This window comes from Delphinus delphis, chromosome 2, assembly GCF_949987515.2.
Source record: "Delphinus delphis chromosome 2, mDelDel1.2, whole genome shotgun sequence".
In the NCBI taxonomy this organism is placed as follows: Eukaryota; Metazoa; Chordata; class Mammalia; order Artiodactyla; family Delphinidae; genus Delphinus; species Delphinus delphis.
Window position 1 is genome coordinate 173,483,617 of NC_082684.1, and position 23,518 is coordinate 173,507,134.

General features: G+C 41.3%; 1 protein-coding gene across 1 annotated transcript in view; it reads right to left on the minus strand.

The window, feature by feature from the left end:
• Positions 1–6,588, minus strand: part of ST8SIA6 (ST8 alpha-N-acetyl-neuraminide alpha-2,8-sialyltransferase 6) — a 142,597-nt gene extending 136,009 nt beyond the window's left edge. The window contains exons 1-2 of the mRNA XM_060003786.1: positions 6,491–6,588; positions 5,906–6,004 (exon numbers count right to left, since the gene is read on the minus strand). Coding sequence (XP_059859769.1) covers positions 5,906–6,004; positions 6,491–6,588 — 197 coding nt within the window. The remainder of the gene's footprint in view (positions 1–5,905; positions 6,005–6,490) is intronic.
• Between the last annotated feature and the right edge of the window lie 16,930 nt (positions 6,589–23,518).

Below are 23,518 nucleotides of genomic sequence, written 5' to 3' on the forward strand. Positions count from 1 at the left end.
TGGCACAAATGAACCTATCTACGAAACAGAAACAGAATCATAGACATAAAGAACAGACTTGTGGTTGCCACGGGTGGGGGTGGGGAGAGGGATGAGCTGGGAATTTGGGGTTGCTAGATGCAAACTATTACATTTACAATGGATAAACAACAGGGTCCTACTGTATAGCACAGGGAACTATCAATATATCCAATCTAGTGGGATAAACTATAATGGAAAAGATATTAAAAAAAGAATGTCTATATGTGTAAAACTGAGTCACTTTACTGAATAGCAGAGATTGGCACAACTTTATAAATCAACTATACTTCAATTAAAAAAAAATTTTAAACAATAAAATATTTAAAAGAAGATGTAAATGGTCAACAAACATCTTAAAAATTAAACACAATGGTAAACAAATAAACACATATTAAGACAACAGTGAAATACTATTCTTGAGTATGAAATTTTAAAAAGTGAAAAGAAACTCTAATGCACAGAACTGGCAAGAATTTGAGACAATGGTCACTCTCATATACTGCTCACAAAAGAATAAATTGGAACAACTATTGTTGTTGGACAAGTCATAGCAACATTTTAACATTTTCACATATTCTTTGATCAAGCCCCTCCACTTCTAGGAATTTATCTGAATAATCAAGATTGTGTGTAAGGCTATAAATTTGTTCATATTAGAATACGCATCAAAATCAAAAATAAGAAACAACGGAAGTGACCAAAGGGAAGAATAAATAAATTACAGTATGTGCATACGTTCAAACACCATGCTCTAAAAATTATGTTGCAGAAGAATACTAATGACATGAAGAAAAGCTCAGATGTTGTTAAAAACAAGTTACTAATCCATACCAAAATATTCATAGCAAAATTACTAGATATGTGCATATAAAATGACTGAAAATATGAACACTAGCATTTTTTTCAACATTGAAATGACAGGTGGTTTTCCTTTTCAGTGTGTTCATCTAAAAACATACAATAACATCTCTGCAGTAATGCTCCCTACAATAATATGAGTTGGGATATAACATGACTGTCTTTTGAGGTCTGCCCTTTACTGAACCCCAGTTCTCAAGAGAGACAAATCAAGTTCTACTGCAGGGAGAAAGGGTCACAGGGAATGGAAAGAAAGGTCATTAATGGAAATAGCAGGCGAACCTCTCTAGGAAAGCAGAGAAGTGGAAGTGGGATTACCACAACTCTGGTGGACTTGTAGTCCAGTCCTTCCAGAAGGGCCAGTGAAAGAGGCACCAACTCAGCAGGACCTTCAAAGAACAGTGGCTTCTATCCAGAAAGTCCCAGCCAGCCACAGGATCCTGAATCATCACCATGGACATTAAAGCCAAAATGGACACTGCCACTAAAAGATGGCAAACCATAACTGAGACCTAGATAATTCCCATGGAGGGACCCTGGAATTCCAAGCCAGATAGTTACACACACTTGCTCTGGCCATGTCATCAATGTCACAATAATCCAATCTCTCATGTCTAATGACTGAATATTTGGGAGCTCACTTATAACATTATGGCAGGATTTTATTTGGTGTCTTTTATAATCAAAAATGAAATTAATTTCATATTAATTTAATTTCATATTAAATTAATATTTAAAAATTCCAACCACTTGGAAATTTACAAGTACTCTCCTAAAAGACAGGCTGAAAGCTAGGCCTCTTGCACCAAACAGACAAGCTGTGAATGCAAAGGAAAAGTTCTTGAAGGAAGTTAAAACTGCTACTCTGGGGGTGGGGGAGACTACTTTCCTACAGAACTATGGACGTAAAACTAAAATGTTCTAATGTAATTATAAATAATTTAGAATATATTTTTAAAAACCAAAACACTATGTATCCAAATTTATAGAACAGGTGCAAAGCTGCATTCAAAGGAAAATGCATAGTATTAAATATTATTGTTACAAAGAAAAAGGGAAAAATTGATAAATGAAGCATTCACTTCAAAACATTAAGTTGGAAAAAAAGGAATGATATTTTAAGATTAAAAAAACACAAAGAAAAAAAAAACAAATCAAAAAAAAACACATAAAGGAAATAAAACACGGACATACATCAGAAGTGAGAAATAAAATCCAAGAGCTGTTTGTTTGAAAAACAAACAAACCAATGACGCATATTGACAAAGTTTACTAGAAAGAGAAACAATCCATTGTGATGGGGTCATATTTTGAGAATTGTTAGTATATTTTTCTCTTTTGTCTTTCTGACTTTGACATGACATTTCCCTAGTTATTTTGAAGCATTCTTTGGAGGAGTATAAAGAGATAAAGCCTTTTTCCTAAAAGAATGCAAAGAGAAAGAATAAGGTGATATTCAGCTTTGGACAAATGAAATAGGATTTGCTTCAGCCCCAAGAAAAGATTCTCTAAATTCCTCCCATTATGCCTCTTTAGCACATTAACTACCTTACCTGCAAGACTCAGCTCCTGGAGCTTTCCCAATTTTTTTTTTTTTAATCCCAGTCCCCACAATGCACCCTTAAGGCTCAGGTTTGAGTCAGGACAAAAAAAAAGAAACTACGATGCAGGGGAAGCCTGCACATTTCCAGCCTAGAGCAAAGATGGAAAGAGGAGAAAGAAAGGAAAGAGAGAGCTTTGGCTTGGAGAAAGGTGAGGGTAACAACAAGGGTAGATGGGGTTTTGTCTCCTCCCCCAGTTAGGACTCTAGAAAAAGATCACTTCTTGGGCAGTGTTCCACCGCGAAACTAACTTAACACAGGGTCACATCCACTTTGTGTGGCAAATAGAGGGAGGTCCTGATACTTAAGTTTCCTGAACCAGTCTTGGTCCGTGTATGTTTAGATAGGGCCCCAAAATAGTGGGCAGACTGGCTGGAACTAGCCAGCTAGAGCTGGGTGAGGTAGCATTGTAGCAAATGTTGCAGAGGACAACTCAGGATGGAACTAAAAGAGAATCTTCAGCAGATCCCTGACATGTAGCATTAATGGGAGCTCAGGTGAGACCAAGACAGTGGAGAGTACCAGCAGGTGGAAGGCCTGAGGGAGAAGAATGAGCCACAAACGGCAGCTTCCATCGCTGGCTATCACCAGGGTACCCACCCAGCAGACGGGAAATGGACAACATCCCCTTGGAGAGCAGAGGGTCAAAGGATACCAATGATCATGAACCCCACCGCTTAACTCTACCACCGCACCTCAGCCCCTCTCCCCCTTAGATCTGGGTATCATCTGAAAGTCAGAAAAGATGGTGGAAACAATCTGAAAGAGTGAGCATTTGCTCCCAGAGAGAATAAACATACCAGAAAGAGTTGCTTAAGTTGGCACATCTAAGCTTTAACCTGGACACACACACACACACACACACACACACACACGCTCCATCTTGCCCAGCACCTGTGGAAGACTACACAGCAGGGAGATTAAGAGTGTGGGATTCTGGATCCACATGGCCTGGGTCTGACTCCTGGGTCCACAGTTTGTCAACTCCGTGACTTTGGGCAGTTGACTCCATCTGCCTGTGCCTATTTCCTCATCGGTAAAGTGAGGCTCTTAAGAGTTTCTCTCAGTATTTTTTGAAGATTAAGCGAGCTAATAAACGTAAAGGACTTAGACCAGTGTCCACAGTAAGCACAGTAAGTGCTGCCTATCCTTATTGCTTTGAGTATTGTTATTATACTATTACTTATACCTTCTACCTACAGCTGGGGCTCTTGGAAGACGATCAGACCAGCTACAGAAAAATCAAAATTATAATTTCTCTCCACAACCGAGTGGTATGGATTAAAATTTGTATCCCTGCCACATAAATAATCAATCATAAATGATAAAGGGGATATAAAGTAGATCAAAAGACAAGTTTTGAAAAATACAACAGAATGGTACAAAATTAAAAACCTTAAGAAAATGGACCACATTCCGAAAAAAATATGAATTACCTGTATTAGCTCAAGAAGTACGCCAAGTAGAAAGAAGTACACCAAGAGAAGCTGAAAAATTCATCCAAGAATTACCTCCAAAAAGGCCTATGACCAGATAATTTAATTAGTACATTCTTTCTAAGTCTTCCCAAGGGACAACACCAGAATGTATAACAGTACCAGGACTTGGAAAAAGATGCAATGCTCCCCAATTCACTGGAAAACTACTACCTATAATACACAACTCTGCATAAAGTAAAAGTACAGGCTAATATTTTTCTCTAAAGCTTTGTTACCCCAGGATCTCTCAGTGCCCCTGATACGCTGTGAGATACCAGTAGGAGGTTGCAGAAGGCAATGTCGTGCTGTACTTCAAGATTCCTTCTGGGATCCCCCAAACCCTTCTGATGGTCATGCAGGAACTACACCAGAGCCTTAAGTCATGCACTCAGAAAATTAAGATGGTCCAAGATCCAAGAATACACAGAAAGATACACAGGGGAAAAGGGATTCACAAGACATAGAGGAAAAGAGACAGTATACAACATGGGAAAAACAGGGACTTCCCTGGTGGCGCAGTGGTTAAGAATCTGCCTGCCAATGCAGGGGACATGGGTTCAAGCCCTGATTCGGGAAGATCCCACATGCCGCACAGCAACTAAGCCCGTGCGCCACAACTACTGAGCCTGTGCTCTAGAGCCCGTGAGCCACAACTACTGAAGCCCACGCGCCTAGAGCCCGTGCTCTGCAACGGGAGAAGCCACCGCAATGAGAAGCCTGCACACTGCAACAAAGAGTAGCCCCCGCTCGCCGCAACTAGAGAAAGCGGGCAGCAACGAAGACCCAATGCAGTGAAAAAGAAATAAATAAAATAAATACGTTTATTAAAGGAAGCAAAAATAGTAGCAAGGCTGAGGCTCAAAGCAGTAGATCCTGCTGCTGAAAATGTAAACTGATTCAACCCATCCAGGAAGCAACTGGCCAAATGTATTCAGTACCTAAAATGTACATACCCTTTGATCTAATCATTCAACTTCTATCAATCCACCTCGGAGAACTGAAAATGCAGATAGATTTACATACAAGGATATACTTCATAGAATTATTAATAGCAAACAAAACAAAACAGGAAACAATCTAAGTGTCCAAAAATAAAACGTTATATAGATTATAGCACATTCATACGATGAATTATGCAACAATTAAAAGCAATGTTTTGCAAAAAAAAATTGTAATAACACATATATGTCTGATTTTTTAGAGATAAAAGGCAGAACAAAATACAATGTACAATCTTAAGTATATTTCACAAATACATGTACATGGGAAAAACTCCTGGAAGAATATAAACCAAAACCTTAATATGATCTCTGGGTGGTGGGACTCCGAGTGAATATTTTTAAATCCATTTCTCATATCATCTAACTTTCTGCACTAAGAATGGATTACTTTTACGACAGGTTAAAAAGAAAAGATAAAACCCAAATAATTATTGCACATGGATAAATACTCCTAGGAGTGACGAAGAAAAAATCTGTCTCCATTCAGTAAGGACAAAAACATTCTCAACACTGAGCACAGAATTCCACGCTCCCAAACGTGAATCTTACACCGGTGCACTTGAAAGCATAAAGACACAAAGCAAACCAACCAAACCTCTCGAGAGACAGGCTGAGCTGCTTCTCGAGGTTTCCAGCACACCATTATCGCGAGGGGAACTCAGCACCCATTTTTTTCAAAGTGCAGCTGCTTTCGTATCTCCCTTGGTTCGAAGACCATCCACATCGAGGGACAGGCTTTACAGGGGAGGTTGAGGGAGTGTGAGAGTTACACGCGCGCGTAGGCACACACATCCTCTCTCTCTCTCTCTCTCTCTCAAATCCACTCAATCGTGTGGTCCCAACCAGACAACTCGAAGCGAGCCCCGCGGTGCAGCCGCGCCCCATCCCCGAGCCGCGGCGCCCCCTCCCTCCGGCCCTCCCTCCGGCCGCCCGGCGCTGCGGGTACCTATTCGTGGTGCGCGGGGGCCGGGTCGGCGGGCTCCCGGGCGTCCTCGGTGCGGCGCGGGTGCCGTGGATGGCCTCCCTGCTTTCCTCCACCAAGAACCTGCACAGCCGGGAAGCAAACTAAGTTGGGGAGCAGTTGGCTGGCAGGCTCGGCCTCGCGCTCGCAGCCCAGCGGCCGGGACATCCTCGCGCGCCCTGGCTCCCGGCGCAGCTCCCAAACCCCGCAGTTTGCGAAGAGGCTCGGGGCGGGAAGAAAGGGAAAGCGCGGGCCCGCCGGGAGAGCCCGGGTGACCGACGGGGAACCCGACGGCAGGTCCGGCGCCGCAGCTCCCTCTCCGCTCTGACCGGTCCCCCGGCGCCCCAGCCGGTGCCTGGCCGCGGCTAGCGTCGCCCCTCCGATACCCGCCACTCACCCAGGCCGCCTCCCGGACGCCCCCGTCCCGCCCCACCTTCAGGCCGCCGCTGCCCGTCGGCTCGTCCTCGCAGCGGCCGAAAGTCCGCGCGCCCGAGAGGAACGGGGGCAGGGGGCGGCCGGGCCCCCCCCCGGGACGCGCGGAGGGGCGGCCGGAGCGCGGCGGTGGGTTACCTGGGGCGGGCGGGCGTGTCGGTCAAGCACCAGAGCAGGCGCAGCAGCAGCAGCAGGAGGCTGGCGAGCAGGGCGAGCAGCGCGCCTCCCGGCCGCATCCTGGGCCACGGGCGCAGCCGCCGCCGCCGCCGTCGCCGCCGCTGCCGCTGCTGCCCCGGCGAAGCATAGCCCGGGCGGCCCCGACTGGCGGCTCCCGCCGCCGCTGCCGCCGCCGCCGCCGCAGCCACGCACACCTCCAGCGTTCAAGGCGGCGGGGAGGGGCAGCGGCGGCGCGCGCCCCCGGCCCGGCCCGCTCGCTCTCAGCGGGCAGAGGTAGGCGCCGCGGCCCGGCTCTCTCCCCCGGCTCCCGCCCAGCCCCGGATCGCTGTGGCAGCCCGGCTGGCGGTGGCGAGGCGCCCAGCTCGCCTCCTCTCCTCCCGGAGGCGCTCGGCGCTGCTGCGGGCTCTGGTCGTCGTCGTCGTCGCCGCCGCCGCCGCCGCCGCCGCCGCGCGGGGTCACCTGAAGGTTGGGGCTCGGGCGCTGGACGCCGTGCTGCTTGGGCTCCAACTTTCCTGCGCCCTCACCTGCCCCTGGGAGGCCGCGCGCTCTTCCCCGAAGCCCACGCAGCCCACCCAAGCGGACCACACCTGGCTCTGCGCCCCTGCGGAGGAGAGCGAGGGCTCGGAGAGGCGGAAGAACAGGGAGGGAAGGGTCCACTTCCAAAACTTTGAAAACGGAGTAGTCGCTCTGCTGGATCGTCCCACGCGCAGAGGCTGCAAGGGACTTCCGAGCACCTCCCCTTGCTTGAAGGCAGATTCAGAGGGACGGCGAATGGATTTCCGGGGGCCAGGCCGTCCCTAGGGGTCGGGCAAACTACCGCCCGCAGGCCGAACTCGTCCCCTGCCCGTTTCTGTGAAGAGCTTCCTTGGACCAACTGCCTGCCCCATTCCTCTGTGTTATCAATGGCCGCGTGTGGCTCTATTTATTGATCTAGGGCCGCTTTTGCGCTGCAAGGACAGAATTGAGTCGTGGTCCCAAAGATCAGAGGGCCGGAAATGTTGACTCTCCGGCCCTTTCCAGAACAAGCTGTCAGACCCCTGCTCTAATTCATATTGGGCTGGATCATGTTGGTTAGCATCTCATTGATTAGTCAGTATCTCATGTATTATACTAGAGGAGAGTGATCCCATGACAGCGTGATACAGTCTGGCTTCCCAGCTATTTATCTGGGCGTGGGCCTCCCCTCTTTCGGCCCTAAGCTATTCTGTCTGCGCATGGCCCCAGGGCTCACTGTGCAACGTCCCTGGGTTTTGCCCCTGCCTCTGAACCCTGGAGGAACATCCATAAACCCTAAACTCCACGGTGGTTAGATGGGGGCTCACTGGACTATTCCATCTGCTTTTGTAGATATTTTTCCAAAAGCAACCCTTGGACTCTACCACCTTGCGAAGACCTTGGTAAAGGTGCTTTCAAAGGTTTTAGTGTCCTTAGTAACAAAAATATGTTTCAACTGAACTCTCCTAGACGCATAAGGTCTTAACCTGAAAAACCAATGTGAGAGCCTTTGAGAAGCCAGCAGCCCAGACAGCTCAATAAAGCTGTCGCCAGTGATTGCATCTCAGAAGAAATCACAGCATATATCAAGAAGAGACATGCAAGGCTGCCTAGTTCCTTTCTACTAATTCTGCATTTACTCCAGTTTAAAATACTTGGGTGAAGACGCACCAGAACTTTGCACATAGCAGTTGATCAATAAATGTTTGGTCAATGAATAAAACGCCTCAGAATTAATGCTCTGAAAATGCTCTAAAACCTGAAAATAAACGTGACTAGAAGTAGGATTTCCTTCCATAGCTCACTATTCCTATTAAAATATGTATTAATCGATAAAGGAAAAGTTCCTACTTTTCCTTAAGACTGACATTTTTAGGGATCCAGCCGCTTATCTGAGGATGGGTATGATAAAGTAATGCTATCTTCAGCTGGTGCTAAAATAATAAAGTAATCCAATTCTATGTGTTTGAAAGTACAAGCACTATTAGATAAGTGGGATAGGACACAATTATCTTGAAAATGGAAAGGTTGTCTGGATTTGGAAGATAGTCTGAATTTGCTTTCTCTTAGAGCTGAAGCACTGTGCAGACAACTCACGCTGAAGATGGTTTCCAGAAAAAAAGTAAAGGGCATTATTGTATCAGCCAGGAAGCTGCAATTTCACCTAATTTACCAAAGTTTAATATTTTCAGCACAACTGGGCTCAAGGCAACAGCAGAAGAGTCAGCCTTGCACTGGGCTCCCTAAACACCCTTTCTGCAAATGAAGTTCCTTTTTATCAAGCCAATGGCTATCAGCAGGGGACTCGCAAAAGCCCATTTTAATTGGAAAACCAAGTGTAAATTTGCAATGGGAATTCTGAGCCCAGTGTTAACATCTGACAGTAGGGATCTTTACCACAAGGTTTGTCATTGAAGACGTGGGTTGGTAAAATAAGAATTATCTTGCTTACCCTTGAGAGATCAAAGAACCTGACGAAAACAGGATTCTTTAAATATTATCAGCCACAGAACCAATACTGGGAAAATGTGCATTTGGTCACTTAACATTCATAGGTTTGGCCAGCAGCCCCAAATATCTGAACCCTCAGAAACTCAGGCTGGTGTGCAGAAGCCCCATCTGGTGTGTGAACCTACCTTACTCTCCCAGTTTTCCCAGCATATGCCTCTCATTTTGCCTTTGTTATTTTTTTATTTGTCATCAGGAGTGCCTTTACTTTCATCAAATAACTTACCAAAAGAATACTGGAAAGTTTTGATATATAAAAAATGTCCAAGTCATTGAAAATCTTCCTGGAAGTTGGGGTTTCTCAACTTTTTGGGTATAAGGTTTTAAATATTTTCAAATGCATGGCTTGGAGGATTCATGAAAAATCCCAAATATCAAGTGTCTACTATATCTACTAGAATACCCAAATGGAAACGTTCAATACAGGGAAAGGAAGGAGTACTGTGAGAAACAGAGAAAACTGATGCACCGAAGAATTTTTCATGCATCTGGGTGACATTTTCATCTCCCTGTCTAGAAAGAATGCTTTCTGATGTCTTCAGGCTGCTTGATTGGTTTTAGTAATATTAGAGATTTGTGAGGACTGCAGGACAATGGCACATTCATAAATATTAAACTACTCCTTGGGGGGGGGGGAATTCATAAGGATAGCGTAACCAAGGCTACATATTTTCAGTAAATCAGAGGATATAAATAAAAGTAGAAATAACTTCAAGAAAGCAACAACCTTGTGGGGGGGAGCTACATTTTCAAATATGTTTTGTTACAGATTTTTCCCGTTACTAATTGAATATTTTAAAAATTGAAGAAATTCCATGTATAAAGTCACTTTAAAGATAAGAACACCTAGGATGATACACAAATTCCATTTGGGAGAGATATATATATATATATATAACACAATTGGTAGTATAACTAAAATTATAAAACAAAAAAATAAAGTTATTATTCACAGTATAAAATAGACGTTAATATATAAAACATCTTAACGTCTAAATCTCCTTTCCCTGAAGTCCACTTAAAAGATCATAAAGGACCAAAAAAGAGAGATGGAAACTCCGCATTTATCCTGAAACTATAAAATGGCCACAATCCCGTTCCACAAGCCCCCAGAATGCCTACTAAAGATGAACTAATTAGACGAGAGTACCAAGTTCAAGACTCATCTCCCCTATTTATGACTTAGATTTGTGGAAAAGAAATGGAAAAGTTTTTGAAGGTCCAACTAACACTCAATTTGGAAGAGCAAAGGCTGGGAGTAGGACCCAGCAAAGATGATAGCCATCAGTGGGAACGGCCAGGGCTACCATGTTAAAAGAAACATGGTGACCAATATTTCTGCTTTTCACGGAATGCAGCTTTCTAGCCATTCCATTTAGGAATGATGACCTAGAGATACTGCTAATCTTGAAGCGAGATGCTGCTAAAGAATTTTCCAGCTAACAATTAAAGTCAATTTACTAAAGAAAAATGAGCACCTATTCAATAAACAAATGGCCCTTGATACATTGGTTTTTATACCGAATTAGCCTGTCCCAGACTATCCTCCCTAATTCCAGAGTTTGCAAGACTGGTTAGAACTCCAGTTGTTTCAACAAAATTGGAGAGTGGGTGTTGTGTGTGCTAAGATAATATACCCAAGCCTGGCATATTTCTCTCCTCAACTTCTCTTCCCCACCTCTTCATTCCATACATCCTAGACTATAAGCAGATAAATAATGAAACAAAAATATCCAATAGCAAGTCCTTAATGCAAAACTAAATTTCAACAAGTAGGCAAATAAAAAGGAAGAACTGCCAAAGATTTTCCATTCATAATATTTCTGGCAAGTAGCAGAAAGAAACAGTCTTAACTTATTTCAAAGATGAGTAAGCAGGAAAATAATTATGCAAAAGTTCTGCAAAATATTTGACCAATGGAAAGAAATGTAACCAACAGAAAAGCAAATGAGAAATATATGTTGAAACAAGTCTTACTGCAGAAAATTTAAGCAAGGATCACTTTGTACTCCCCAGGAAACGAAATATAATATAAACACTATGAAAGAAGAACCCAAAGAAGAAAAACTGAAAGACAAAATAGCAAGGCAATAGGAAGGAAAGTGAGCTGACGACAGTAAAAAACAAAACACAAAAAACCATTGCAGAATTTAGAACTACCTTTAGAAGACTGAGGAAGAGAATTTAGGTGGCAAAAATCTCAATTAGTGTCACAGAGATTAGGCTGATGAAAACTGCAGAAAACACAAAGGAAAGGGGCAAGGAAAATATACTGATTAGGAAAACATATGTATCAAAGACAGATATTAGATATATATCATGTAGAGATTAGGGGTTGTTTTTTAAAAGCATAAAAATGAAGTATTAAAACATTTAAGGATATAATAGAAGAAAACTTTACCAAAATAAGGAAACATCTAAATACGCAGATGTTTTGTGTTCTCAATGTCTGAACTCATTATGTGAACTCATGAGGATCCAGAGAAATTTAATAGAGAACAATTAACTTTATGATGTATCCTCTTGCAGAGATTATTTAAAAAGAAAGAAAAAATTCTAAAACCATCCCGACAGAAGAAACAGGTAAAAATTAATCTTGTTTCTGACTTGCCCTCAACAACATTAGACTCAAAAGAACAAACAATATTTACTGTGTTTTTGAGCAGAAAAGATGTGACCCCCAAGATTCCATACCCAACTAAGATAGTTTTATATATAAAAGCACATGCAATTTTCAAATATTTAAGAACTCAGAATATATAATATTTCTATATGTATCCTGTAAAAAATCAACTTGAGCTATAATCAGATCATAAAATGAATCAAAATAAGAAGTTCACAATGAAGAAGTTGTAATCAGAAAGAACTCAGATAAGCAACAGATCATTTTAAAAATAGAATTGAGCCTAAATAATAGAATTCCACAATAAAACTGTTACATTTTCTTTAAAAATTGCTACAGAAATATTATAAATATATTATAAATCTGGGAAGGAAAATTCCAGTTCATGGCAGATTGTGGAAAATATAAAATAAGAAGAGTAAAGGATGTAGTAAAAGTGCATTACTTTCATTGCCTTTCAGGGTGAAATAATCATTGTTTTGCACACATAAAAACGAGATTAAAAAGAGAATATATATGTAAATATTTTCCAAAGAAGGAGGGAAAAAGAAACTCAGACCTTTTAGCTAAAGATAGAAAGAATACCTATTCAAGCAATACTTGAACCTGTTGCAAACACTTAGAAATGTTTTATAAAATCTAATGATAAAAAAGGAATGCATAGCTAGTTCTCAATAAAGAAAGGGAAAGCCCCAGTTACCAGAAATGAGGAACATACTGAAAAAAAAGAGCAGGAAGTGTGTGCTCTGACTGAAAGCAGCTCACCTGTAATACACTATCATCCTGGTAACCTAGAAGTTTGCTTTTGACTTCTAGGCAGGGAATGAAAGAGGCACACTGGGTTCCCAGAGAGACAGAGTTGGAATTAGAATTCCTGCATAAAGCTTTTTTTGTTGTTAAAAACTAAATATGTGAACTAGAAAAACAAAGACCCACACACCTGCACAATGCAATTGTTTGTCTCTGCCTGAGATCTGGGTGAAAGAATTTCAATCTAAAACCATTGCTTCATTTGGGTTTGCCCAAATGTTACCCATCCTAAGTCGTCCTAAAATTAAGATAAAGCTTGGTCCCTGGCTAATGTTGCTAACATGGCAGGAAAGTGCTAACTATTCTAGTTCCATAAAAATCTCAAAGAAAAGGAATCTCACTAAGAATGAGCATAAAATTAAAAACTGCAAAACACTTGAGGAATTCACCATGAATATGTCTCAGTAGGTACAACTAATGGAAGGATTATTAAACAATAATCAGAAAGAGAACATAAAATAAGCAAGTTTACCATCATGAAGGACATGAAAGGGTGAATCAAGACACTGAGAAAAGAGTGATGATAAATGAAGTAAACTTTTATCTAAAGAACCAGTAGAACTATGAGGGAAAAAATGCAGTTGACCTTTGAACAACAGAGGTTTGAACTGCACAGATCCACCTAAACATGGATATTTGTCAACTGTAAATACTACAGTCCTACACAATCCATGGTTGGTTGAATCCAAGGATCTGGAGAGACCTCCAATACAGAGGGTCGACCATAAGTTATACTTAGATTAACCCCTGAATTGTTCAAGGGTCAATGGTATAGTCACTGATATCAAAATAATCAGCGGATGGGTCAAGTGACAAGATTATACATGGCTAAAGAGAGAATCGATGATCCGGAATACCATTCTGATAAAATTATCCACTGAAAGATGAAGAGTTGGAAACCTTGAAACAAATTAAAAGACCTTAGAAAAGCTTAAGAAGACCCATATTGCTGTTACCTACTTCTGCACTGCAAACCATCCCAACACCTAGTGGTTTAAAACAATAATATTTTATGATACCTAAAGATTTTGTGGCTCAGGAATTCAGACAGTTCTCATCTGGGTGATACTAATATTTCACATGGTGTCAAATGTGGTCTGAAGGGTTCAATGTGGCTTCACTCACATGTCTTGCCCTTTGATGGGGATGATTCAAAGGATGCGTGCAGCTGAGGCTGTCCGCTGGAGTACCCACATACTTAATCTCTCTAGCACAGTGATCTCAGGGCAGCCAGATTTCTTACTTAGTGGCCAACAGTTCCCATCAAAGATGTTCTAAGAGGCCTGGGCAGAAGCTGCAAGTTTCTTAGGATCTAGTCTCATAAGTGTCAGAACATTACTTCTGCTGGATTCTATTGCTCATGCAAGTTCCTAAGCCTAGCATATATTCAATGGGAGAGGAATTAGACTCTATCCAATTCTGACACCAACTCCAATGTGTGTGTGTGGTTCTTTTTTCCACACCGCCAAGCCGTTAACTCAATTCTGACACTGTCTACCCGGAGACAGCATCAGATCCTGACAGCATCAGATCCCACAGGTTAAGACTGCCTACAAAACTGCCCACCTCAGACACCAACAGCAAGTCCATGTTGTCTCTTGTGCTTCTAACCAACTGGCTATAGATCAGAGGCTCCCACAACCCCCTCCTGAGGTTTGATTAATTTGCCAGAGCAGATCACAGAACTCAGAGGAACATTTTACTTACAAATTGCCAGTTTATTATAAAAGGATGTAACTCGGGAACAGCCAGATGGAAGAGATGCACAAGGTAAGGTATGTGGGAAGGAGCACAGAGCTTCCATGCAATCTGAGTGCACCCCTCTGCCCCAAACCTCTACACATTCACCAACTCGGAATCTCTTCAAACCCCATCCCGTTGGGTTCTTATGGAGGCTTTATTACGTAGGTGATATTGATCAAATGATTGGCCATTGGTGATTGATTCAACCTCTATCATCTCTCCCCTTCCGAGGTTGGAGGTAGACTGAAAGTTCCAGACCTCCAATCACGTGGTTGGTTCCCCTGGCAACCAGCCCCCATCCAGGATGACTAAAAATACATCCAAATCTAGATACACTGTAATAAAACTTCAGAACCCCAAAGAAAAAGTCTTAGAAGCAATCAAAGAGAAAAGATATGTAACTTACAAAGAAAGGGTAATTAGATTACAGCATATTCCTGTCAGCAAAAATAAATACCTAAGTTAACTGAATCTTCAAAGTGTCAGGGGAAATACTGTCATTCTTAAATTCTATACCTGCCTAAACTATCATGCAAAGATGAGGATAAACTAAAAAGTGTTTTAAAAGACTGAAGAAATTTACCACCCACGGACCTTTGTTGGGAACAAAACAAAACAAAACACTGTAAATGGTATATTCCAGAAAAGAAGAAATTGACCTCAGAAGAAAGGAGATGAAGAATAATGGTGAAGAAGCAAAATGGCAAACCAACAGTGACTATATAAAACAAAATAATGAAGACTCATCTGTGAAAGAAACTACAAAATGAGATTGAATGAAGACAACAGACAGTAATAACAAGAAAGAACAGGAGCTACCAGAATTAAACCATTTAGAAGGTCAGTAGAATTAGTAACTATTTTTATACATTGTTAAGTCAAATATGCATTTTTTAAATGTTAAGACATCCACTGTAGTACATGAGGTGTTAATTAATTCAATTGTGGGAATCCTTCACAATGTAAAATATATTAAAAATCATCATGTTGTACACTTTAAATATATTACAACTCTATTTGTTAATTATACCTCAATAAAGCTGGGAAAAAAAAGACATCCATTATGAAGTAAAAATATGATAACTCTTAACTAGTGGGGGAGAAAAGAGAATAGAGAAAAATCATCCAATTCAACAGAGGACAGAAAAGGAGTGGAAGAAAAAGTAACTAGAAGTCAAAAATAAAGCACAAAATAAGATGGTATAGGGCTTCCCTCGTGGTGCAGTGGTTAAGAGTCCGCCTGCCGATGCAGGGGACACAGGTTCGTGCCCCGGTCCGGGAAGATCACACATGCCGCGGAGCGGCTGGGCCCGTGATCCATGGCCGCTGAGCCTGCGCGTCTGGAGCCTGTGCTCCGCAATGGGAGAGGCCATAACAGTGAGAGGCCCACGTACCGCAAAAACAAACAAACAAAACAACAACAACAAAAATAATAAGATGGTATAAATAAATTCAAACATATCAGTTATTAAAATAAATAAAATAAAACCAGTTAAAAGAAACTCACAGATTAGGTAAAAATAAACAAAATGGCACAGAAAAGATGAAAATAACAGTATGTAAAATGATATACAAAAGAAATACTAACCAAAAGAAAGCTTAAAAATATCAGACAAAACAGACACAGAGATAGAAAGTACTATTAGAAAGAAAGAAAGTCGTTTCAGAATAAAAGGTATAACTCTCTAGGTAAAAATAAAAATCCTGAATTTATAAAGAACAAACAGCAACATAACCTCAAACTATGCAAAACAAATTTGATACATTCAACACACCTTTTTCTAAAGGAGACAAAAAAATTAGAAAAAAAAAATGGATTGAACAACACAATTTGAAAAAACACAGTCTTCTCAATCTAATCCAGAATACCTCTGAAAACTGGCCACATTCTACGCCACCAAACATGTCCTGACAAATCCTGAAGAATGGGTATTACAGAGATCTTATTCTCTCTTTGATCGCAAATCAGGAAAATCAGAAACCAATAACAGAAAGACTAATAAAACTGTCCTCACACTTAAAAATGCTTTCAAATAATTCATAGGTCAAAGAATCATCTTAAACAAATTTTCAAAATATTTAGACAAAACCAATAATGAAAGACAACATACCAAATTGTGGGCTGTAGTGAAAGCAGGAAAATGTACAGCCTTAAATGCACATATTAAAAAGTTTAAAAAAAAAAAAAAAAGGAAAACCAATGAGTTAAGCATCCAAATCGAGATGTTGGGGAAACAAAGCAGAGTAAACCCAAAGGCTGTGAAATATAACCCAAAATGGAGAAAATCGATAGATCAATCAAAGGAACCTATTCTCCAAATAATAGGTTATCTTAACCCAGGTCTTTCTCCTTAATCTCCAAAAGCAAAGGTGAGACAGCAGCTTTTGTGCAGCTAGTTTGTTTAACAATAAATCCAAATGTTTGTTCTGTACATCTGTGTCTCTATTCCTGCCCTGCAAACCAGTTCATTTGTACCATTTTTCTAGGTTCCACATACATGCGTTAATATATTTGTTTGTCTCTTTCTGACTTACTTCACTCTGTATGACAGTCTCTAGATCCATCCACATCTCTACAAAAGACTCAATTTTGTTCCTTTTTATGGCTGAGTAATAATCCATTGTATATACGTACCACAACTTCTTTATCCATTCGTCTGTCGATGGGCATTTAGCCCATGACCTGGCTATTGTAAATAGTGTTGCAATGAACATTGGGGTGCATGTGTCCTTTTCAATTATGATTTTCTCTGGGTATATGCCCAGTAGTGGGATTGCTGGGTCATATGGTAATTTTATTTTTAGTTTTTTAAGGAACCTCCATACTGTTCTCCATAGTGGCTGTATCAATCCACACTCCCACCAACAGTGCAAGAGGGTTCCCTTTTCTCTACACCCTCTCCAGCATTTGTTTGTATATCTTCTGATGATGCCCATTCTGACCAGTGTGAGGTGATACCTCATTGTAGTTTTGATTTGTATTTCTCTAATAATTAGTGATGTTGAGCAGCTTTTCATGTGCTTTTTGGCCATCTGTATGTCTTCTTTGAGAAATTTCTATTTAAGTCTTCTTCCCATTTTTTGATTGGGTTGTTTGCTTTTTTAATATTGAGCTGCATGAGCTGTTTATATATTTTGGAGATTAATCCTTTGTCTGTTGATGCATTTGCAAATATTTTCTCCCCTTCTGAGGGTTTTTTGTCTTGTTTGTAGTTTCCTTTGCTTTGCAAAAGCTTTTAAGTTTCATAAGATCCCATTTGTTTATTTTTGTTTTTATTTCCATTACTCTAGGAGGTGGATCAAAAAAGAGCTTGCTGTGATTTATGTCAAAGAGTGTTCTGCCTATGTTTTCCTCTAAGAGTTTTATAGTGTCCAGTCTTACATTTAGGCCTCTAATCCATTTTGAGTTTGTTTTTATGTATGGTGTTAGGGAGTGTTCTAATTTCATTCTTTTACATGTAGCCATCCAGTTTTCTCAGCACCACTTATTGAAGAGGCTGTCTTTTCTCCACTGTATATCCTTGCCTCCTTTGTCATAGATTAGTTGACCATAGGTGCATGGGTTTATCTCTGGGCTTTCTATCCTGTTCTATTGATCTGTATTTCTGTTTTCGTGCCAGTACTATACTGTCTTGATCACTGTAGCTTTGTAGTATAGTCTGAACACATACAAATTTTAAGATTTTTTGTTCTAGTTCTGTAAAAATTGCCACTGGTAATTTGACAGGGATTGCATTGAATCTGTAGGTTGCTTTGGGTAGTATAGTCATTTTCACAATATTGATTCTTCCAATCCAAGAACATGGTATATCTCTCCATCTGTTTGTGTCATCTTTGATTTCTTTCATCAGTATCTTATAGTTTTCTGAGTACAGGTCTTTTACCTCCTTAGGTAGGTTTATTCCTAGGTATTTTATCCTTTTTGTTGCAGTGGTGAATGGGATTGTTTCCTTAATTTCTCTTTCTGATCTTTCGTTGTTAGTGTATAGGAATGCAAGAGATTTCTGTGCATAATTTTGTACCCTACAACTTTACCAAATTCATAGCTCTAGTAGTTTTCTGGAGGCATCTTTAGGATTCTCTATGTATAGTATCATCATGTCATCTGCAAACAGTGACAGTTTTACTTCTTCTTTTCCAATTTGTATTCCAGATGTAGAGAACAAATGTATGGACACCAAGGGGGGAAAGTGGTGGGGGTTGGTGGTGGTGGTGGGATGAATTGGGAGATTGGGATTGACATGTATACACTAATATGTATAAAATGGATAACTAATAAGAACCTTTTGTATAAAAAAATAAATAAAATAAAATTTAAAAAAATAAGTATTCATAAAAAAAAAAACAATAAATCCCTGGGATCAGGAGGGAGAAACTTGGGAAAGTAAAGCAGAGGTGAGAAAGCCAGTGTAAAAGTATATCACTGACTCCATGAATTTGGCTATTCTAGGTGCCTCGTATAAGTGGAATCAAATAGTATTTGTCTGCACCTAATGTATATTGGAATGCATTTTTAAGGTTAACTTAATATATGTCCTACAAACAGACTGTACCTTCTGTTTTTTTCCCTGTGCTATACAGTAGGTTCTCACTAGTTACCTATTTTATATATAGTAGTGTATATATGTCAATCCCAGTCTCCCAATTTATCCCACCCCCCTTTTCCCCCCCTTGGTGTCCATATGTTTTTTCTCTACGTCTGTATCTCTATTTCTGCTTTGCAAATAAGTTCATCTGTACCATTTTTCTAGATTCCACATATATGCGTTAATATACGATATTTGTTTTTCTGACTTACTTCATAGTGTGGGGAGGGGGAATGGGGAGTTAGTGTTTAATGGGGACAGAGTTTCAGTTTCGGAAGGTGAAAAATTCAGGAGCTGTATGATGGTGGGAGCTGCACAGCAATGTGAATGCAGTTAGTGCCACTGAACTGGACAGTTAAATATGGTTAACGTAGTATGCTTTACATTATGTGACTTTTACCACAATAAAAAAAATTAAAAAGAAATACTTTCTGTAAAAAAAAAAAAAAAAAGTACGTCACTGAACTGGGAACCCCTGTGGATGTAGGGATCATACCAGGGGTTTTCTGATGAACCTCATAGCATGTCTCAGTACAGTCGTCCCTCGGTATCCAGGAAGGATTGGTTCCAGGAATCCCACAGATACCAAAATATGCGATGTTCAAGTCCCTCATACAGATCAATTTTCAATACATGAACCCACAGATGTGGACCAACTGAATTGTCCACCTGGAGGAGGGCTGGCGTTTCTCCATCAGCCCCTGTTGCACAGTGCACTTTCAGATTGCACAGAATGAGTGACAGGTGCCCTGCAGTGGTACCCAGACCCCACCAGACTTCACATCACAGGGGAGTGCTCCCTTATTAATAAATTCTCCCTTCTTCCATTGTATGTTCTGCCTTGTCTGCTCTGGCATTTTCAAGATCCACTCCCAAATGTGCTCCCTTGGCTTCTGCCAGTAGGTACTGCAATTTGTTTGATATGTATGCTCTTTCCTCCTGAAGTACAGACTTGTATTTTCTTGCTTAAGCCATGCTGTGAGTCGACCCTGGTTAGTAGTCTGGAGCCAATGATGGGGGCAAGGGCAGAGCTTAAGGAGGAAGAACATTATAATGAGAGGTATCTGCCTCTCTCGAGGTCTTCGCCTGCATCTAGGCAAGGTGAAGCTCCCCTCTCTTACTGGGGTGGCAGAGCAGGGGTGGAGGACTGCTTCTGCCAGCCCAGAGAGTTTAGGGGAACCTGGGGGTTCAAGATTCTCAGGTTTCAACGTCCTACTCCTTTCCTATCATGATCTTGGCATTTGCACAGGAAGCCTGTCGAGGCTGTAGATCCAATCCTCCTTGTAGCTCTGCCACCCACACGATTCAATCCTGGGCCAACATGTTCTGCAGCCACAAGGGATGACACCTTCTTTTATTTTTTATTAAAGTAGAGTTGATTTACAATGTTGTGTTAATTTTGCTGTTCAGAAAGTGACTCAGTTATACATATATATATATTTTTTAAATATTCTTTTCCATCATGGTTTATCCCAGGATATTGAATATAGTCCCCTGTGCTCTGCAGTAGGACCTTGTTGTTCATCCATCCTATATACACTAGTTTGCATCTGCTAATCCCACACTCCCAGTCCATCCCTCCCCCACCCCTCACCCCTTGGCAACCACAAGTCTGTTCTCTATGTCTGTGAGTCTGTTTCTGTTTCATAGATAAATTCATTTGTGTCATATTTGAGATTCCACATATAAGTGATATCATCTGGTATTTGTCTTTCTCTTTCTGACTTACTTCACTTAGTAGGATAATCTCCAGTTGCACACATGTTGCTGCAAATGGCATGATTTCATTCTTTTTTATGGCTGAGTAGTATTCCATTGTGTATATGTACCACATCTTCTTTATCCATTCATCTGTTGATGGACATTTAGGCTGTTTCCACGTCTTGGCTATTGCTGCTATGAACATAGGGGTGCATGCGATGATATCTTCTTTAAATCCTGCCATGAGGTACTCCAGTTTTCAAAGCCTGCACTGAGTTGACAGTTAGCTCTTAAAGCATTAACCCAAACCAGCCCATCTGTGATTCATGCCACATACTATTCAAAGGCCTTACCTGTCTCTTAAGTGAAAGCTTCATCTTCACCTGTGCTTTGCTCCAAGCCATTGCAGTGAGTGTCTGGGTAACTGTGATGTCAAGGGGGCTCCCCACTCCACCTACCACCAGCAAATGGGTCCCTGCTACTGTCTGACTGGTAAGTGGTTCATGTTTTCTACGGCCACTTTTGATGCCAACTCTTGACCTGCCCACCACCTTGCCCACCTGAAGGAAAGCCCGAGGCAAAGGCTCGCAAGTAAGAAGCTTATTTGAGAAGTGACCCCAGAAGCAGTACTAAGGGATGTGGAAAGAGAAACCATGATTTGGTTGGTCCATTCTACGGGTATCTGGCGCTTAATCCCGGCAGGCACTCTCTAAGGAACCATCTGAGATGCACCTGAGAATGGTCCATCTGAAGGCCAGGCACGGGACGCGTTTATTCATCAGCTTGCGTCTGTCTGTCAAGGGTCGTCGCCTGAGCTGTAAGCTCCCTCTCGGGTTGCATGGAAGTGAGCAGTAGGTGGGTTCCAGCAGGAATAGGACCACATACCCTGGCGTCAGAGACGACCCAGGAATAGGGCCACATACCCTGGCATCAGAGATGACCCAGGAATAGGGCCACATACCTTGGCATCAGACGACCCAGGAAGAAAACAGGAAACAAAGAGCAACTAAGTTCACACCTGCACAAATATGGAAATCTCAGCAGCGGGTGCCAGATAACAAACCGTGGCATATGCAAGGATCAGGAATTAACCCGTGATGCGAAGTGATGAAATCCAGTGGTTAGGAAACAACTTTCAAGGTGAACTACCTGGGTCCTACTCATCGGCTACAGAATTTGGGGCACGACACTTCGTCTTTCTGTGCCTCAATTTCTCCTTATTTCAAATGGGGATAATAGTATCAGGACTTCCCTGGTGGCGCAGTGGTTAAGAATCCCCCTGCCAATGCAGGGGACACGGGTTTGAGCCCTGGTCCGGGAAGATCCCACATGCCGCGGAGCAACTAAGCCCATGCGCCACAACTACTAAGCCTGCACTCTAGAACCCGCGAGCCACAACTACTGAGCCTGCGAGCCGCAACTACTGAGCCCGCGCACCTAGAGCCTGTGCTCTGCAACAATAGAAGCCACCGCAATGAGAAGCCCGTGCACCGCAATGAAGAGTAGCCCCCGCTCGCCGCAACTGGAGAAAGCCCGCGTGCAGCAACGAAGACCCAACGCAGCCAAAAATAAAAATAAATTAAAACAATAATAATAGTATCTACGTCAGCCTGTTTTTATAATGCTTAAATGAGCTATATTATGCAAAGACGTTAGGAGAATGCCAGGCGTATCACACACTCGCTATGTGTTTGGTATTACACTTTCAGCCGCCGCCAAGGAAGCTAGAAGGCAACGGACTAACAGCTTCAACATTCTGAGCCGGAACTATTTCCAACCTAGGATTTTATACCAAGTAAGAAAGGAGAAACTGCCTAATTGCCCTTCAGGAGGAGAATGATAAATATTTTGTCAGTTACTCATTCAGCAATTAAAATGAATGAACAAGGCAACATACCATAAATCTCAAGAACTACATTAAAAGAGCCATTAGCACTGTATGGTTCCAACTCTGTGACATTCTGGAAAAGGCAAAGCTATAAAGACATTAAAAAGATCACTGGTTGCCAGGAGTTAGTGAGGAGGGAGGATGAACAGGCAGAGCACAGAGGGCTTTTCGGGCAGTGAACATACTCTGTGTGATACTATAATGATCGATACATGTCATTACACATTTGTCTAACTAAACCCATAGAATGTACAACACCAAGCGTGAACCCTAATGTAAACTCTGGACTTTGAGTGATAATGGTGTCAATATAGGTTCATCAATTGTAACAAATATACCATCTGGTGGGGGATTTTGATAATGGGAGAGGCAGGGAGTATGTGGGAAATCTCTGTACCTTCTTCTCAACTTTGCTCTCAACCTAAAAGAGCTTTAAAAAAAAAGTCTTTTAAAAACAAATACATATATGAAGTCTGTTTTTTTACAGAAAAGTACTGGCACTTATTCTCATGATGGAAAGATGGTTCACCACGAGGAAAATCTAATTTTATTTATCACATTATGCGATTATTGCAGGAAAGTCACAATCATCTTAGCCAAGGAAAATGAGGCATTTAATAAAATTTAGCAACATTTCTGAGATTTTAAAAAAACCCTTAGTAAAAGGATTTGACAGCAGCTTCTAGGAAAATGATATAAAAAATAAACGAATCAAAAGGCAACCTCATGGTTTATTAATTGTTTAATAAAAACAATTTCTCTCTAATCAGGAATGAGACAAGGTCTCAATAAATATTTGCTGAGTGAAGCACGTCTGTGACCCTGTGCAGGTTCTTGACATGTCAACTGACTGCTCAACCGCTAAAAAAAAAGTTAAAAACTTTGAACCCAAATGGAACCATGTAAAAATACTCAACACTTTCGTCCATAGTTTAAAAACCCGTATCTACTGCAAGTTATCTATTGTTCTACTTTGATATTTAGCACTCAACATTAGGATTGATTTTATAGCTATCTCTAAAACTAGATTTTTCAATAAGTCTGATTTTACAGTCAGTAGCAATTAAGCAGAATGCTATTCCTTACTACTCATTTATATCACCAGTTTGATCCCTGTCTACACTCACGTAGATTTT